The 18350-nt window shown below is 43.9% G+C and overlaps 1 protein-coding gene across 1 annotated transcript; it reads left to right on the top strand.

The window, feature by feature from the left end:
- Positions 1–205: 205 nt before the first annotated feature.
- Positions 206–13817, top strand: LOC136578623 (nephrocan-like). Its single transcript, XM_066578832.1, has 3 exons — positions 206–337; positions 11721–12622; positions 13367–13817. Exons 1-3 carry the CDS (start codon positions 206–208, stop codon positions 13815–13817), a joined length of 1485 nt encoding a protein of 494 aa, XP_066434929.1.
- Positions 13818–18350: the final 4533 nt, after the last annotated feature.

The following is an 18350-nucleotide window of genomic DNA, read 5'->3' as shown; positions in this document are numbered from 1 at the left end:
CATTCCAGTAGAGTGTTCACAGCATAGTAGTGTTTACCCATCTCACCAGTGCTGGCTGGAGCACTATTGTTTCCTATCACCTGTAAATACACTATAACAATACATACCATATATATACATGCTCAGGCCTATTAATGGTGCTGAAGTCAGAATGATTATCACTACTGTTCTGGTTCTTGCTCTCTTCTTTCACAGTTGTCAGGCGATGTGCCCTCAACGCTGCAACTGTGACTCCTCTAGGACCATGCAATGTTACAGAGTGTTGGCCATCCCAACTAATATTCCTGCAACCATTGAAAAACTATACGTCAGTCACAGCAAGATGAGGCACTTACAGGTAAGAAGACTGTCAATAACTTGCAGTTGTGATTTAGTATGAAAGCAGTATGCACGTATTATATATAAGTACAGTAGATGTCTATATATGTGGATTGCCATTATCTGTAAGCAAATCCGTAAGGTTGATAAAAGTACAAACTTAAAAATACCAAATATACCCAAAATACCCAAATACCAAATATATGTGTATTGTATAAGTAATAACATACACATATATTTATAAATATTATATATTACACTGTGTCTGTGTTAAAAATTCATAAAGCTTAAATTACCATTTTAACTTAAATTGTATGGGAGAACTACCTGAATAGCAATCTCCTTTTATAATATCATCATAATATCTCTCTGCAACCCCAATAGTAGAATGTGGATTTACTACCGTATATTTTGCCAATAAATTGCAGACTATAGACTGTTGTAAAATTCCCAAATCCAGGATATTTGTATAGTAACACTAATTGCCCCATAGATTTACCCATATACTTGGTCTTTAAAGTGGTTCCAGAGGTGAAGCTACACTGTTGGGTGGACAGTCCACCATCATTGAATTATTTGTATTATGATCGGTGTGATTGGATAGTACTTATTAATAGGGGCTAATGCCCACGGACGGATTTCTGCCACGTTTCATGTGGCGAAAATCCGCAGTGTTATCTCACAGATATTAGGTTCTATTGAAGCCAATAGCCCAATGTTCCCACTGCGGAATTCTACAGTGGAATTCCGCAGCGTGAAAGAAATTGCGGCATGTTCTATTTGCCGTGGGAATACGTGCGGCCGGCTTCCATTGTAGTCAATGGAAACCGTCCACCATACAATACTTTCGCTGTGAACACAGCGGAAGTATCACGTGATTACACATCACCGCCCACCGCGTCATCACCCACCGCCGGCACATCAAGAGCTGCACTGCGCATGCACGCCGGACAGGATTCGCACGGCGGATCCAGAGAGGTGAATATGGGGTCTTTGTGGGGTGCCGTGTTGGACTCTGCAGCGATTTTCCGCTGGCATGAGGCCTGAACCATCCGTTTAAAGGGCTCTGTGTAATTCCTATTTTGCACTCAGAACTGAAATGGTTAATGTTCCTAAAGGCACCTTTACACGGGGCAATTATCACATAAGTAGTCGCTTGAAATAGTTTTGAGCGATAGTAGTCCCATGTATGTACGGCTAGCGAAAGGTCACTAAGCGAGAAATTGCTCTTTCACACTCAGCGATTCGCTCAAAATTCGTTCAAACGGCTGAAAGTGGGTGATAATCGTTCAGTGTGAAAGCGAAACTATCACTCACTTGTCGTTAGCGATTGTTCAAGCTGGCTTTTCTATCACCTTAAACGACCTCGTTAGCACTCGCTGGCTTCTTGTGCTCTGTGACAGCTCCTCACATGCTGAGCAGGTAGCGAGAGGCGGACAAGAAGCCTGCGAGCGTCCAAAAGGACGCTCAGTTTGAAAGCACTGCACGAGCGCCAGCGACCATAGCGGTGACGTCAGCACTTGTGCAGCCTAATTGATAGGCTCACTGCGGAGAATCGCGGCATGCGAATTGCTATGATTCCCTGCTTGTGGTCGTCGGGCTGTGCTTTCCATAGTTATCCTATGGAAAGCATGTCATGCGAGCTCCGTGAGCTTTTAATCGCTGCGGATCTCACTATGACATCTCGCCCGCGGAGAGGCAGCCTTAACTTACTGGTTATAAGTCTATAGCACTCAACCAACTATTACTATAACTAACTAGTGTTCTGAAAATTGTACTAATGGGAAGATGAAACAATGCCTCTATAGCGCCACCTATTGGAATGCAGCATTCCTTCAAGTCAGTGTCTGACCTTTATTAAATAAGCCTTGTAACAATGACTGGGAAGTATGAGCCAAAGCCAGAGCCTTCTCCAGAAGGAAGGGATATACATGATTGCCGCTCATCAGTGTGCAGCTAGGCTATTGAGAGGCCTATATACATGGGTCGGCAAAGGTATCGTTTCTCCATAACCTTCTGCACGCAAACATTTTTTTGGAGGGCAGAGAGCAAACACAATGGCAAAACGACCTTTTTTGTTTTTTTTTACAGTGTTAATCATGCAGCATATATTACATGATATTTTTTTCTAAGGGCTGGTGTTTGACGATACCAAAATTATTACTTTTTTTTCTCTTTTGCACAATAAAAACCTTTTTAGGGGAAATTCATTTACATTGTTGCATTCAAAGTCCCATAACTTTTTAATTTTTCCATTAAAGGAGATGTCCCGCGCCGAAACGGGTTTTTTTTTTTTTTTTAACCCCCCCCCCGTTCGGCGCGAGACAACCCCGATGCAGGGGTTAAAAAAACCACCCGCACAGCGCTTACCTGAATCCCGGCGGTCCGGCGTCTTCATACTCACCTGCTGAAGATGGCCGCCGGGATCTTCTACCTTCGTGGACCGCAGCTCTTCTGTGCGGTCCACTGCCGATTCCAGCCTCCTGATTGGCTGGAATCGGCACGTGACGGGGCGGAGCTACACGGAGCCGCTCTCTGGCACGAGCGGCTCCATAGAAGACTGCTGAAGACCCGGACTGCGCAAGCGCGGCTAATTTGGCCATCGGAGGCCAAAAATTAGTCGGCTCCATGGAGACGAGGACGCTAGCAACGGAGCAGGTAAGTATAAAACTTTTTATAACTTCTGTATGGCTCATAATTAATGCACAATGTACATTACAAAGTGCATTATTATGGCCATACAGAAGTGTATAGACCCACTTGCTGCCTCGGGACATCTCCTTTAAGGGTGACTACCCACTGCAGTTTTTTTTCACTGAGAAATTCGCAGCGTTTTTTTTCCTGCAGAGGTCTATGGGACTTGTAATGTTAAAATCGCGATCGCGCAAAATTGCAATTTTGCGTGATCGCGATTTTAACATTACAAGTCCCATAGACCCCTGCAGAAAGAAAAACGCTGCGAATTTCGCAGTGAAAAAAAACTGTAATGGGTAGTCACCCTAACAGAGCTCCATGCGGGTTAGTTTTTTTGCGTTATGAGCTGTAGCTTTTAGTAGTACCATTTTTGTTACTTATATTGTGTTCTTTTTGGGAAGCAAAATAACCAAAATAAGTATTTTGCCTCCACTTGTAAGTTTGTTTTTTTTTAAAGTTTTTTTGCAACGCAGGATAAATAGCGTGTTCAATATATTGTACAGGTCATTACGGATATGATGATAGCAAATATGTGAGTTTTTAAATTTACAGGGGAAAGTGCACAAAAAGGGGATTTCTTTTATTTATTTTTTTACATTTTTTAACACAATTTTTATTTATTTTTTTATGTTCCTGTAGGGGACTTAGACCATAAAAGCTATAAATGCTATGACAACTGTGTGTGGCACCCAGTTGCTAAGGCAGTCCTTCCACCTTCCGTGATTACATTGCACAGTGCTGATGACGTCACAGAGGGAGCGCACTCTCGCTGTAAACCCTTTACGTACCACGATGTACATTGATAGGCATGAAAAAAATTAAAAGCAGCCATCCACAAGATGTAAGTTTATGTCCTGCTGCTTTAAGTGCCCCCCAACCAGGACATAAACTTACATCCTGTGGCATTAAGGGGTTAAAAGGTCTGACATTGACTTGCAGCAATGCTCCCGACAGGTGACACTGTAGAAACATTGTTCCATCTGGAAGCGTTTCCCCTTGTTTTCAATGGGAATCCTCACATCACATTCACAGGCATATCGTACTCCATGCAATGTGTTTTACAGTCCCATTGAAAACAATGGGCAATGCGTTTCAAGCAGCGCGAAAAGTTAGAATATGCCACAATTTTATTTCCTATTCTGCAAAATGGGGTTCATATTCATTCAGCATTTCTGCATCTTGCAATACACAAATCTCGCGCAATTTTCTCGACTGTGTGAAGGCAGCCTAAGGGCTTATTCAGACGACCGTATATTGGCCAGGTATTCACGCCGGCCGATATACGGCGTCTTTCTCTGCAGGGGTAGGAGGCTGGAAGAGCCAGGAGCAGTGCTCTGAGCTCCCGCCCACTCTGCCTTCTCTCTGCCCCTCTGCACTATTTACAATGAGAGGAGGTGGGACAGGGTCGGGGCTAAGTTTCGTCCCTGCAGAGAGGGATGCCGTATATCGGCCAGCGTGAATACGCGGCCGATATACGGTCATCTGAATAAGCCCTCACTGTGATGACTTCATTGTTCAAGGTCTCTTAGCCCCCTAACGCCACAGGGCATAAGTGTACATCCTGACAGCAGAGTACGTAACGCAACAGGACGTACACCTATGCCCTATGGACAGTGCAAGATCAGAAGAGATCCCGCGCCATCCGGCAGCGGGAGCTGGGTGTTGCTGATACCCGGCCTGCCTCTGCAACAGCGGGGGTACATAAGAACAGCGACCCCCATTGTTAACCCCTTACATGCTACGATTTATGTAGATCGTGGCATGTAAAGGGTGCACAGAGGGAGCACGCTCCCTCTGAGACGTCATCAGACCCCCGCGATGTAATCGCAGAGGGCTGATGGGCTGCCAAGGCAACAGGACGCCAGCTACAGGAGTCCTGCTTTGCCATTGCCTGACCCCATTTAAAAACGATAAGGCATTGCCGGACAGAAGTCCTGCAATGCTTTATTATAGCAATCATAGTTGCTATGGTACAAGTCCCCTACAGGTATATGAAAAGAGTTAAAAAAAAGATTAAAATAGTGTAAAAGAAAATTTAAAAAAAACACATTTTTTGTGTTTTTCCCCTATTAGTATAAAAAATAAATACAAATCCCACAGATTTGGTATCATCGTATCTATAGCGACTCCTAAAATAAATTGAACCTCTAAAAAACTGGGGCAAAATGCTTCTTTTTTTTCATTTTGCCTCCCAAAAAAACCAATAAAAGTGATAAAAAAGCTTTATGTACCCCAAAATGGTACCCATAAAAACAGCTCGTCATGCAAAAAGCAAGCCCTCACAGAGCTCCATCTATGGAAAAATAAAAAAAAAGTTATAGGACTTTGCATGCAGTGATTTAGAAAAAAAATTCTATAAAAAAGCCTTTATTGCGAAAAAGTGGAAAAACATTAAAAAAAAATAAGACAGAATTGACGCCTTTTCTCTCTCTGCTATCATAAAAAAAATCAATAAAAGTTTTACAATATGGTCTATGTACCCAGATATGGCACCAATAAAAACTACAGTTTGCCACGCAAAAAACAAGCCCTTATATGGCCGTGACGACAGAAAAATAAAAAAGTTATGGCTTTTGGAAAGTGGAGATTAAAATCCCCCAAAAATTGTTGCGTCCTTCCTTATGCCCAAAATAGTCCGTCTCCTTAAGGGGTTAAATACTACATTAAAGGTCCTTTTACAAGGGACTTTCATCATTCAGTCCCTCAAACATTGAGCAGCTCCTGTTTTCATGGCCCGATGGTCGTTTGGTTGTAAGTTTTGCTAAAAACCAAGCCACTATGACAAGTGGGCGATTTCTCACTCAGTGCCCAGTCGTTGGCCCTGTTACCAGCGAGAATGTGGGCGATAATTGCTCTGTGTAAAGTACCCTTTATATTGTTATATTGAGTGTAGAAGAAATATCTTACAATTAATAGTAATTGTTTTCTATAGATCAGCTGGTATTAAGGAGATAGTTTGTTACTGTGCTTCATTTGCCATCTACTGGCCAGAGTAGTGTAGTTTACATAGCTATGGGTGGCAATACTCAGTACATATAACTATCGAACCCAGAGATTTCAGCAGGACTGACTAATCACCTGACTCTCCCACGACACACAATAAACCGCTCGGAAGACAAACCACTGCCAAAGATATGTGACAGCAGCTTTCTCCCTCACTAAAGGCCCATTTAGACACAACGCCTATTGCTCAAAATTTGCTCAAAAAGCCATCTTTTGAGTGATAATTGTTGCGTGTAAATGTGCCCATCTTACACTGTTCTGCCGAATTATGGATTTCAGTTCGTCATGCTGGTATGAAGGACCGCACGCTGTGTTCTGCCCGGGGAGCGCAGATAATATTGTATTAGCTGTCAGCTCCGCAGCAGAACACAGGAAATTTATTCAGAGAACAGCGGGTGGTCTGTTCTCTGACTACAGCTCCCGACGGCTCACGTGCCACTAATTGGTACTAATAGGCATTAGTATCAAGTAGTAGTTTATGCAAAATTGAAATATGACTTTTGAATGATAATCTTTGTGTCTAAATGCACCTTTAAAGAGAATCGAGGGGTGACATTATGCACAAGGATCTATAAGGGCGGGCTAGAGAGCACACAGGGGAATGAGCTGTCTAATGTCCCATTTAGATGGGATAGCAGTCGGCTATATGACTGCATGAGTGCTGACCTGATTTCTAGAACAAATTTTGCATGATAATCTTCCCGTGTCAATGGCCTTTAATATGAAAAAAGGTTTGCTACCGTGTTAGCCAGAAAAGTGTGACTGTTCTCAGTGAGAGAAATCAAGTAATCTTGTAGATAGGATACCTTTTAATGGCTAACAAAAATACATGATGTTACAGCAAGCTTTCAGGGATATCTCACCCTTTTCCATTAGCCTGACGAAGGGGGTTAGATTTCCCCAAAAGCTTGCTGTAACATCATGTATTTTTGTTAGCCAATAAAAGGTATCATATCTACAAGATTACTTGGTTTCTCTTGCCGAGAACAATCACAATGACCCTTAAGGATTGGGGGAGAAAGGGATGATAGACATTCTTCCCTCCTCCCATTACATGGGGTGGACTAGCCAGGACAGCAGGAATTACTACCCTTTGTGAGGAAAAGAGGGAGCAGATAAGGGCTGGCAGAGGCCAAGGGAAAACGGTGAAGTTGACAGAAGGGGGCTGAACACTACCTGGGGAAATAATAAGAGGTAACCCGGGTGGGGGACGTCACATGACACAAGGGCACAGATTTACCTGCCCACCCAGATTGTATAACATGTTGTGTTTCTTGCAGAACGTCTGTAAATCCTTTGTAGAAAAAGGCAAGCTGAGGCAGTATCGTGGCACTGCAGCAAGAGTGAGGCACCAAAAGGGCGTAAGAGGTCTAGTAGTATTGTCAACGGCAAAGCTAGGCATGTGTACCACCCCTGGGACAAAAGTTATCAGTGCTCCCAGCGCCTCACAGTACTGCTGTAGATGGCAGAGCTTGGGCTATGGGGAGGTCGTGTAGCTGTGGACCTACATGCTGGTGCTCGGGGGAGGAGGAAGATGCCCAGCAGACACTGAGTAAGGGCATCAGGTATGAGCCCAACTAGCCTCGGAAGCCTGCGCCTGGCCCATTGGTTCCCCACTGTTTCTCTGCAGTGCCAGGATTGGAGTCGGACTCCCATAGTGTATTGCTTGTAAATGAAGCATGGCCTCCCAACACATGCACTCTTGGCTGAGCAAAAGATAGCTGGAGTCCGAACAACTGTTTGTCCAACAGCTATCTATAATGTATATGGGTAGCTTATGTTTTGTTATGTAATTCAAATATTTGTCTTTAAGACTGGAGTTATGCATGCAGTTTTAGGTGCCATTTTTAAGTAGAACCCAGGAGTGGATCCAAGAAGAAGGGACAGTATATAGGAAACACTCAGATTTCTCTCTTTTGTATCAACTCCTGTTTAGCTATGCTCAAAAAAACAGCATCAAAAATCGTGCCACAAATGCCTCTGTGATTTCAGCCTTAATATAGCTTTCCGTTTATGCTTTTCTACTACAGCAATTATAGAACTATCTTTAAGAGGTACTAAAACTACAATCATTGTAAAAATCAAGCACCTAGAAGGAGTTTTGCTGCAAAACACGGTATGCCGTTAAGGTCCTTTTACACGGGACGAGCCATCGGGGAAATGATGTCCGCCACTCATCCCGGGGATGCTATTATACGGGAGTGATTATCGTTAGCATAGCTTACACTACTGGCGGAATAAGGCTGGAGCGTTCCAGGGAGCGTTCTCCCCCCGCCCACCTCCATTCACAGTAGGCAGACAGTCGTTCAAAAGTGAACGACTGCTGTTTACACTGAACGACACATTGTTCAGTTTTCTGCATGCAGAAACTAAACAACTGAATGCTTCTGAACGATAATTGTCCCATGTAAAAGGGCCATTACATCTAATTACAGTCGGGGTGTGATTATATGAACGGTCTTGTCACCTGAGGCCCTAAAAGTGGTTCCCACCTTGGCCTATAAAAAGACTCTCAGAGGTTAATCGTGTGCAGTGACCTCTTTTTTTCCACTTATAGAGCTTGCTGATCACTAGATGCCTCTACTAAGTAATCGGAAAGATTTCAACCAGTTACCAGAGCTTGAGAGGGGGTGCATTATTGTATTTCATGGTCATATCGAAAAATTGCCCGAATTGACAACAGCTCAGTGATATGTTCAGAACATCCTGCAGCCACATGTGTTGGCTCTCATGGAAGGGCTTCCCAAAGGATAAAGCTTGGCCGGACACAACCAGGGTGTCACAGGAATGCTTCCACTACATTACCACAGATTTTTTACCAATAGAACATGTAGAGACTATCTGGGACGCCAACTTCGACAACCTACAAATTATCCAAGATGTGCAATCGTGTGAAAAAATAGACATGATGACCTATTTTGGTGCATATTATACACTGCAATAGGCCATTGAAATGAATTGCGAGGGGGGGGGGAGGGAGAGCGCAAATACACAGCGTATTTGCGCACCATTTGAATGAAACTGTCTGCGTTTTTTTTGTATGTGCAAATACGCAGTGTACTTGCGCACATAAAAGAAATGCTGAAGTAGCCAAAAAATGCGGGTGTAAGCAATCTTCGGTTGTGCAAGTACACAACATTATATGACCAAACATGTGCATACATCCATGTGAAGGAGCCCTAATAGTTACTCCTGTAGTGGCAGCAGTAGTTACAGTGACCTCCATGGTGGCCCCAGTAGTAATAGTGACTCCCTTAGTGACCCCAGTAGTAATAGTGACCCCCATGGTGGTCCTAGTACTAACAGTGCCCCCATAGTGGTCCCAGTAGTGATAATGACCCTCATAGTGACCCCAGTAGTAATAGTGTCCTCGATATTGGCCCCAGTAGTAATAGTGACCCACAGAGTAGTCCCAGGGATGCTGCCAGGCCAGAGGCGAATAGTAACCCTCATGCTGCCCTCTAGCCATGCAGCATCCCTACAGGCTTTACACTCACTCAGCCGGCAGCTTTATTCTGGCGCAAATGTCTGCGGTCACAGACTGCACTGTGCCGCCGGACTTGAGCTGCAGGCAGGGTGAGTAGAATTTCTCTAAAGGGGTTATCCAGGCAGTGGCCGTCACTCATAATTGCATGGTCAGCTCTCATTGGAATCAAGGAGAGCTGCACTCGTAATTGTAGGCCAGGGTCCCATTAATTTTAATAAAAGCAACGCCTGCAATTGCAAGCGAGGGAGTATCCCAGTGGGAGCTACCTGGATAACCCTTTTAAGGTTTAATGCATGGTCGGCGGGTCACATTCAGCCCACAGGTCTTGTGTTTGACATGTATGATCTAGAGACTCAGTTACAGCAAATGTGGACTGATATGCCGCAAAATACCATAAAGAACTTGCATGCCTGCCCGTATCACATCTTGCATCCAAGCTAGAGGTGGTTCAACAGATTACTAGAGCCTCCATGCCTACCCGTATCACATCTTACATCTAAGCTAGAGGTGGTACAACAGGGTACTGGAGTCTCCATGCCCATCTGTATCACATCCTGCATCCAAGCTAGAGGCTGCCCAACAGGGTACTAGAGCCTCAATGCCCACCCGTATCACATCTGACACTCAAACTAGAGGCGGTACAACAGGGTACTAGAGCCTCCATGCCTGCCTGTATCACATCTTGTATCCAAGCTAGAGGTGGTACAACATAGTACTAGAGCCTCCATGCCCACCCCTATCACATCTTGTATCCAAGCTAGAGGCGGTACAGCAGAGCACTAGAGCCTCCATGATCACCTGTATCACATCTTGTGTCCAAGCTAGAGGCTGTACAACAGGGTACTAGAGCCTCCATCCTCACCTGTATCACATCTTGTATCCAAGCTAAAGGTGGTACAACAGCGTACTAGAGCCTCCATGCCCACCTGTATCACATCTTGTATCCAAGCTAGAGGTGGTACAACAGGGCACTAGAGCCTGCCTTCAAGTGTTCAGTTTTCTGCAATAAATCATCCTTTTGCTCTGATATTGGTCCCGGCACTAATCTTCTCTTCTGGACGGGAATTGAAAAATCACCGCCTTTTGGAAGCGCAGGCTGTGATTGGCTGACGCTTAGCCAATCACAGCCAGCACTCGATGAATGGTTGCGAATGAAGCAATCACATCTTGTTTCCAATCTAGAGGCGGTACAACATAGTACTAGAGCCTCCATGGCCACCCCTATCACATCTTGTTTCCAATCTAGAGGCGGTACAACATAGTACTAGAGCCTCCATGCCCACCCCTATCACATCATGTATCCGAGCTAGAGGCAGTACCATAGGGTACTAGAGCCTCCATGCCCACCTGTATAACATCTTGTATCCAAGCTAGAGGCGGCACAAAAGGATACTAGAGCCTCCATGCCCACCCGTATCATATCTTGTATCCAAGCTAGAGGCGATACAACAGGGTATTAGAGCCTCCATGCCTGCCTGTATCACATCTTGTATCCAAGCTAGAGGCGGTACAACAGCGTACTAGAGCTTCCATGCCCACCTGTATCACAACTTGTATCCAAGCTAGAGGCGGTACAACAGCGTACTAGACCCTCCCTTCAAGTGTTCAGTTTTCTGCAATAAATCATCTTTTTGCTCTGATATTGTAATCACTTACTTATATCAATGTTACAATCAAACATAGAAAGCTTTATTTGATTCCGACAACTACTTCTAGGGAAGGGACTTTTTTTGACAATGAGTGTAAAAATGATAGTAACTCTGGTTTTATGGTATCTTACGTAAGATGTGCAATATTGCCAGCAGCTAGAATGTTCCAATAAATAATGAAGGAAAGCCATCCTGGCTAGAAAAGACCACTGTACAATGCGATTATTTCTGCTGCTAGTGGGAGAGATTATATGGATGACAGTATATTAGGAAGCCTAAGTCCTATAATAGACATGTGGAATGACCCTGGATGAATAGATAAGTATATATTTTGCCAGGCACAACCTGGAGGGCATCAGTTTTCTCTATGTTGGTTTTCAAGCTTTTGATTGTGGTCAAGGGGTGATCATGTTGCTAAGCCATGCACTTTAGAGAAATCTCGAATGCAACCTATTCAGCGCTAGTAAGTTGTTGTAAGGTCTATTCATGTCTTATGTACCCATGATAGTGTGATAAAAATAACTGCTCCAGTACAGTACCAGCTTTTGATATATCATATTTTCTGTCAGTTTTCAGGCTTCAGTGAGATGCAAGGCTTGGAAGAATTAGTACTATTTTCCAGTGGCATAGAAACCATTGAAAACAATATGTTTAAAGCAATGAATAACTTGAAGATGTTGGAAATATGGAACAATAGACTGACCACAATTCCCAGATCTCTACCCTCAACACTGGAAGTCCTAAAACTGGGTGATAATTCAATTCCGTCGCTCAATCACCAAGACTTTGTAGGTTTAACCAAACTCAAAGTCCTTGAAGTTCAGAACAACCTGCTCAATACATTATCATTTGAGATCTTTTCTCCACTTGGTAACTTACAGACCCTTATTCTGGATGGTAATGGTATGCACACAATAACTGGAGTGGCTAGACTTCCCAATCTCAAGTATCTGAATATGGAGAACAACAAACTGATGTTCTTCTATGAAAACTTCTTTGCACATTTTCCAAGCTTACAGTATCTCAGGTTAGCTGGAAACCAATTTGTTAAAGTTCCACCACGACTACCTAAATCCCTCCTGTCCTTGAGGTTAGAGAGAAATCTTATAAAAAGTGTGTCTATAAGAGATTTAAAGCAACTGGAAAATCTTTTTGATCTTAATCTTTCTGGAAATCAGTTGTTTTCAGCAGATGGTCTACAAGTTGTCACCAATCTTACATCTTTAGATCTCTCCAAGAACCAACTCTCCGCTATCCCTCAAAAACTACCCTCTAAATTACAGAGACTTGACTACAGCAATAATCAGGTTTCAAGAGTAACAGAGAAAGACATGAGAGACCTGACCAACCTTAAACATCTTTTCCTGGATAATAATGGCATGATTGTATTTGAGGACAAATCACTTCAGTGGTGTGTTCGCTTGTCCAACTTGGCTATGGAGCAGAATCTTCTAACTTCTATTCCGTTGGGGTAAGTGCTTATTAAGCCATGAAATTAAATGTTTTCATATTAAATTGTTGTAATTTAAAGGGGCTTTCCAGAAGTCCAATATTGATATCAATATTTGATCAGTCGGAGTCCGCCACTTGGGACCCTACCAATGAGCTGTTTGAGGAGGCCACAGCTTCTTCACTGCATACCAGGCAGAACATCACACGTCATAATGCGGGTGCCGGCGATGCCAGCTCAATCCTATTCACTTGTCAGGGGACATGACGAATGAATGCGACATCACTGGCTTAAAAGTAGGCCACAGTGCTCACCTGAGTGCTATTGTCTTTTCAGACAGGTGAATGGTGGGGGTCCTGAATGGCAGTCCCCAACAAATAAGAAATTGGTGATATATTCTAAGGATAGATCATTGATATTGGAATCACAGAAACCCCTTATAAGAGGATTTTCTCATTGTAACAAAGTCTGACATGCCAATCAGATGTGTCACAATGATTACATCTGTAGGAGTAGACGAGCTAGGGCCAATGCATTATCCAACACAACTGGGATGTGGGATTAATTTCAACACTCCTGTCAATAGTCGTTATTTTGCTTCAGTCAGTGGTCTACATCAGAAGTATTCACCAACATATACTGCTAATGGAGGCCTCCAACATATGCCACCTTATAGGCTTTCTGCGGGATACTTTGACCAAAAACTCTTATTGTAAAACAGGGTTTTCATTTTTTTACAATCTTCTGTTTCTTTACAACTTTTAGGCTTCCATTTACTCTTACAAGGTTGGACCTTAAAGGAAACAAGATAGATCATGTTGGAGTCCATGATGTAAAACATTTGAACCAACTTCAAGTTCTGAACCTTCGAAACAATAAGCTCACTTCTATAGGTGATAAAGTTTTAGAATCCCTGCCTCGCTTGAGACACCTCTACTTAGATGGGAACCCCTGGAATTGCACCTGCAGTCTTCTTACTGTTAGAAGATTGCTACTAGAAAAAGGAACTGACATTAAGGAAGGGGAGTGTGCAGAGCCCCCATATTGCCGTGGGGAGAGGTGGATGTCTTCTAATTCCATGCTAAGACAGTGTGAAACTTCCTATACTTTTGACAAAGGCAAAGAAAGTAAGAAAAAACTGAAGGTTCCTGAGGTATCAAATGGGAAACCTTACATAGATGATGATGAGGATTATGATTATGATACAGAATACTGAAGTACTTTTTATCTCCATGACATTTATTGGATATGGACTTTAAGGGATTGGCTCACCAAAGCCTTTTTTTGGGAAAATAGCCCTGCACATTCCACAGTTTTGGTATAGCGGAGGACACTCATGGGCACTTCTGCTTCATTCTCTTCTATGGGATTGCCGAAGACAGCCAAGCTCTATATCTTGCATTGAGAAGGCTTCCATTACAAACTGTTAGGCCTCTGTTATTAGGTAATAGTGCTATGGTACTTACTGATGGTATCAATTTGTATAATAGGTAAACATTAAAATAGATTTTCTGAAACAGTTTTTTCAAGGTGAAATGGTATTCGTAATTCTAGTCATAATACATTGCCTTCGTTTTTTATGCTACACATTTAGAGCTACTTACCAAAAAGGAGACTTTTATGGCATATCCACAGGATATGCGATGGAAGTCTGATAGATGCAGGTCCCATCATTGGGACCTGCATCTATCTCTAGTTCTAGCCCCTCACAGACCTCAGCTTAGAAGAATACAGTAGCTTGGGGTGGTCAGGACTTAAGGAAACAACAAATCGGTCTGTGCTACAATGTTTTCCCATAGAAGTCAATGGGACTTCAGTTTCCATAACTCAAGAGCTGCAAATTCAGCATAGCTTACTGGCCTAGGCTGTTTCTGAAACTCATTGACTTCTATGAATGTCATTAAAGCCAGGTGATGGTATGTTTGGTGTGGCAGTGAGAAATGGAGGCAGAGGCAGCACACTTTTTTATTTCAAATCAAACTTTACTTAACAAAAGTAACTTTATGCCTGGCTTTCACTCCATTGGACAATGTTTCCCAACCTTTTCAGCCTTGGGGTATCCCTGGAGAAATTTTTTTTTACCATGAGACAACACTACCAAAAATTGTGTGTGGCAGGGGCGTAACCAGGGCATGGTTTATCACAATGTATTTATTTACCTCTGATATTCTGGGCACCTGGCAGTTTAGAGTGAGTGCAGCACCACTTGCTACTTCCACATCACCTGACCAGCAGCATTGAGCTCACTAGAGGCCATTGGTCTTCAGCTATCAGCACACTCCTTTCCCAGTATGCAGTGGTCTTTACTGAGCGCAGTACCGCTTGACAGGTGATGGCACTTCCTCATCATCTGACCAATGGCACTGCGCACAGTACAGGTCACCGGGTATCGGGTGAAGGAGTGCGCTGACAGCCAAAGACTTCAGCAGTGAATGCTATATCTTCTGAAATCAGCTTCAGGTGCGGATGTACCTGGCAGCTTAGAGTGAGTGCAGCACCACTTGCCACATCCACATCACCTGACAAGCAGCATTGAGCTCACTAGAGGCCGTCGGTTGAGTGGTGAAGGAGGCTTTGGAGATGAAAGGGAACACGACATCTTCTGAAATCTGTAATCGGAAGTGCAGCTGATTTTGAGTCAAAATCCACACCAATGGATTTTGTGGAAATATTGCGGATTTTGCCACAGAATTTTTTGCTGTGGAAAATCCACAGTATTTCCGTTACATATAAGTATATCCTAGGGTTGGGTCCACACGGGGCTGATTAACTGCAGATCATCAATAGAAAGTCTGCCCCAAAACCCGCACCATTTGGTGTGGTTTTTGATGCAGGTATTATGGCATATTTTTATGTGGAAATCAATCCCTTTTTGAGAAGAGGTGAATGTTGCAGCAGAAACAATGATAAAATTGACATGTTGTCATCAGAATTTCCATGCTGCACTCCGCAGCATTTCAACATCCAAAACAGAGTCAAAATGATACTGGCTTACGAAGTCTTCAGCTATCAGCCCACTCTTTTCCCCAGTATGCAGTGGCCTGTACTGTGCGCAGTACCGCTTGACAGGTGATGGCACTTCCTCATCATCTGACCAATGGCACTGCGCACAGTACAGGCCACCGGGTATCGGGTGAAGGAGTGTACTGACAGCCGAAGACTTCAGCAGTGAACACCATATCTTCTGAAATCAGCCTCAGGTACGGATTTTGACTCTATTTTGGATGTAGAAATGCTGCTGATTTTTTCGCGGACATTCCACAGCATTTCCGCCCCATATATGCACACTCTAAAGCCCAATGGCCACGGACGGATCTGATTTGCAGAATCTGCAAATTAAGCCGCCCACGGGGATTCATGGGAGCCCGCAAATGAAATTAGGCATGCAGGTTTTAGGTCCGGGAAAAAAATAATCGCATCATGTACCATTTCAGTGCCGATCTCGCATGGGCGACTTCCATTAAAGTCAATGGAAACCGTCCGATCCACGGCCCATCCATCAATACTGCAGGAAAGCAGGAGTGTAACAAAAACCCTCCACTGCGCATGTGTGGCGGCGCTTCCACAGACATACGCTGTGAAGAAAAAGAAGACCAGCACAGGACCCGGACAGGTATCGCAGAGTCCTTGGCCACAGCCAAGGTCGGATTCCGCTGTGGGCTCCCGCATATGGAATCTGATCCGCCATGGCCATGAGGCCTTAAGGGGTTTTCTTGGCAAATAGTGCAGTTTTTTATAGCATATTTTGGTGTAGACCTGCACCAAAACAGGTATGTGTGAATGCATTCTAACGGTGGTCCCTGGCCTAACCCCCTACCCAAGTAATGATGGCTCCTGTTTTTTTCTTATATCTTTTGCCAAATATATATTTTCCCTATTTAGCCACTTCCGCGATGGACTTTCTAGCAAAACTATCGGTGGAGTGGGGAAGGCAAAGGGTGGTGCTCATGGCCACACTGACAGCACACCATGCTGAGTTCAGTTTTAAGCACTGTTCATGTGGTCAAAGAGACCCCTATGACTCTGTAACATTCCAAACAATTCATAATGATGTCAAAAACTATGTTCTTTGAGACATGAACTTTGAACTTCTCGGTCATGTGTTGCAGCCTTAATATCATGCTATTTGAAGTCTTAAAGGGGTTGTCCCGCGCCGAAACGGGTTTTTTTTTTTTTCAACCCCCCCCCCCCCCCCCGTTCGGCGCGAGACAACCCCGATGCAGGGACCTAAAGAAAGCTTACCGGAGCGCTTACCTTAATCCCCGCTCTCCGGTGACTTCTATACTTACCGGTGAAGATGGCCGCCGGGATCCTCTTCCTCCGTGGACCGCAGCTCTTCTGTGCGGTCCATTGCCGATTCCAGCCTCCTGATTGGCTGGAATCGGCACGTGACGGGGCGGAGCTACACGGAGCCGGCATTCTGCACGAGCGGCTCCATTGAAGAGAGCAGAAGACCCGGACTGCGCAAGCGCGGCTAATTTGGCCATCGGAGGGCGAAAATTAGTCGGCTCCATGGGAACGAGGACGCCAGCAACGGAGCAGGTAAGTAAAAAACTTTTTATAACTTCTGTATGGCTCATAATTAATGCACAATGTACATTACAAAGTGCATTAATATGGCCATACAGAAGTGTATAGACCCACTTGCTGCCGCGGGACAACCCCTTTAAAGATTGTTAAGGAATAGATCAGCACTCAGGAGCTTCTTTAGAAAATATACATCCTCATCAAAGCATGATCTGCAATGTTTCGACCCGCCCTGGGTCTTTTTCAAGCATGTATATTTTCTAAAGAAGCCCCTGAGTGCTGATCCATTCCTTAAGAATCTTTAAGATGGGTATGGGTCTTTAAGTCCGGACCATTCTTGGATCGTGCATCACGTTTTGGATTCTCGAAGTTTGCAATACTGGCTGTGCTGCAGTCCTTCTATGTGCTATTTGAAGTCTTGTCTTTCCTAGCCTTGGTCAATGTTTTTCTTGCATCCAGGGATTAATTAATGACATAACCTGTTGTGTGGTCAATAAAAGTCAGCACTAGTCTATGTGAACCCAAAGTTTCCTGTTCCTGTGACACTGGTAATTTTGTCAGACTGATTATTTTAGTTCTTGATGCACTCATGAACCTGGTACTTTATACACAACCTGGGCCAGTAGTAGCTGGAACTCAGAATAGTGAGTCTTGGATGTTAGTCTGCATATCTACACTTAGTTAGGGACTTGAGTTTGTTTCCATTCCCCCAAATCAAAGTTTGAATTATGTATGCCAATATCTTGAAGCTTGTTGGGTATACATCTTGAACTTTCTCTGCATCATCCGAGGAGCAGGCCTTCAGCCTAGAAGACAGGGGGTAGAGTTTGGCCTTCTCTTGTGGCTCTACCGTCTCCCACCCTGAGGGTAGCAAGGGGACCCGTCCAAGGAACTGAGAGCAGGCTATTAAATAGGAGTAACCCAATTGTGGTTTTACCTTTAGTTTTTGTCACTGGTGAAGCCACCGTTCCGTCCTTGTCGGTGAATTCTTGCAGGTCTAATAAAGAGTGCACACACAGAGTTGACTTTTAAACACTAAACCAGGAACAACTTGGAAAACAGTCCAACAACAATTTATATCCACCGTCAGGACACTGGTGCAGAAGGACGTGTAGTGTGACAGGGAGGAAAACACGGGAGGACAGATGAATCCACAGACCAAGTTATCTGAGGAGATCTTTTCCTAGGCACTCTTCTTCTCACTCTCTCAAACTCTCTACCG

This window comes from Eleutherodactylus coqui, chromosome 1, assembly GCF_035609145.1.
Source record: "Eleutherodactylus coqui strain aEleCoq1 chromosome 1, aEleCoq1.hap1, whole genome shotgun sequence".
Classification (NCBI taxonomy): domain Eukaryota; kingdom Metazoa; phylum Chordata; class Amphibia; order Anura; family Eleutherodactylidae; genus Eleutherodactylus; species Eleutherodactylus coqui.
Note: the sequence above shows the minus strand (reverse complement) of the source record. Positions and strands in the feature narration are given on the sequence as shown.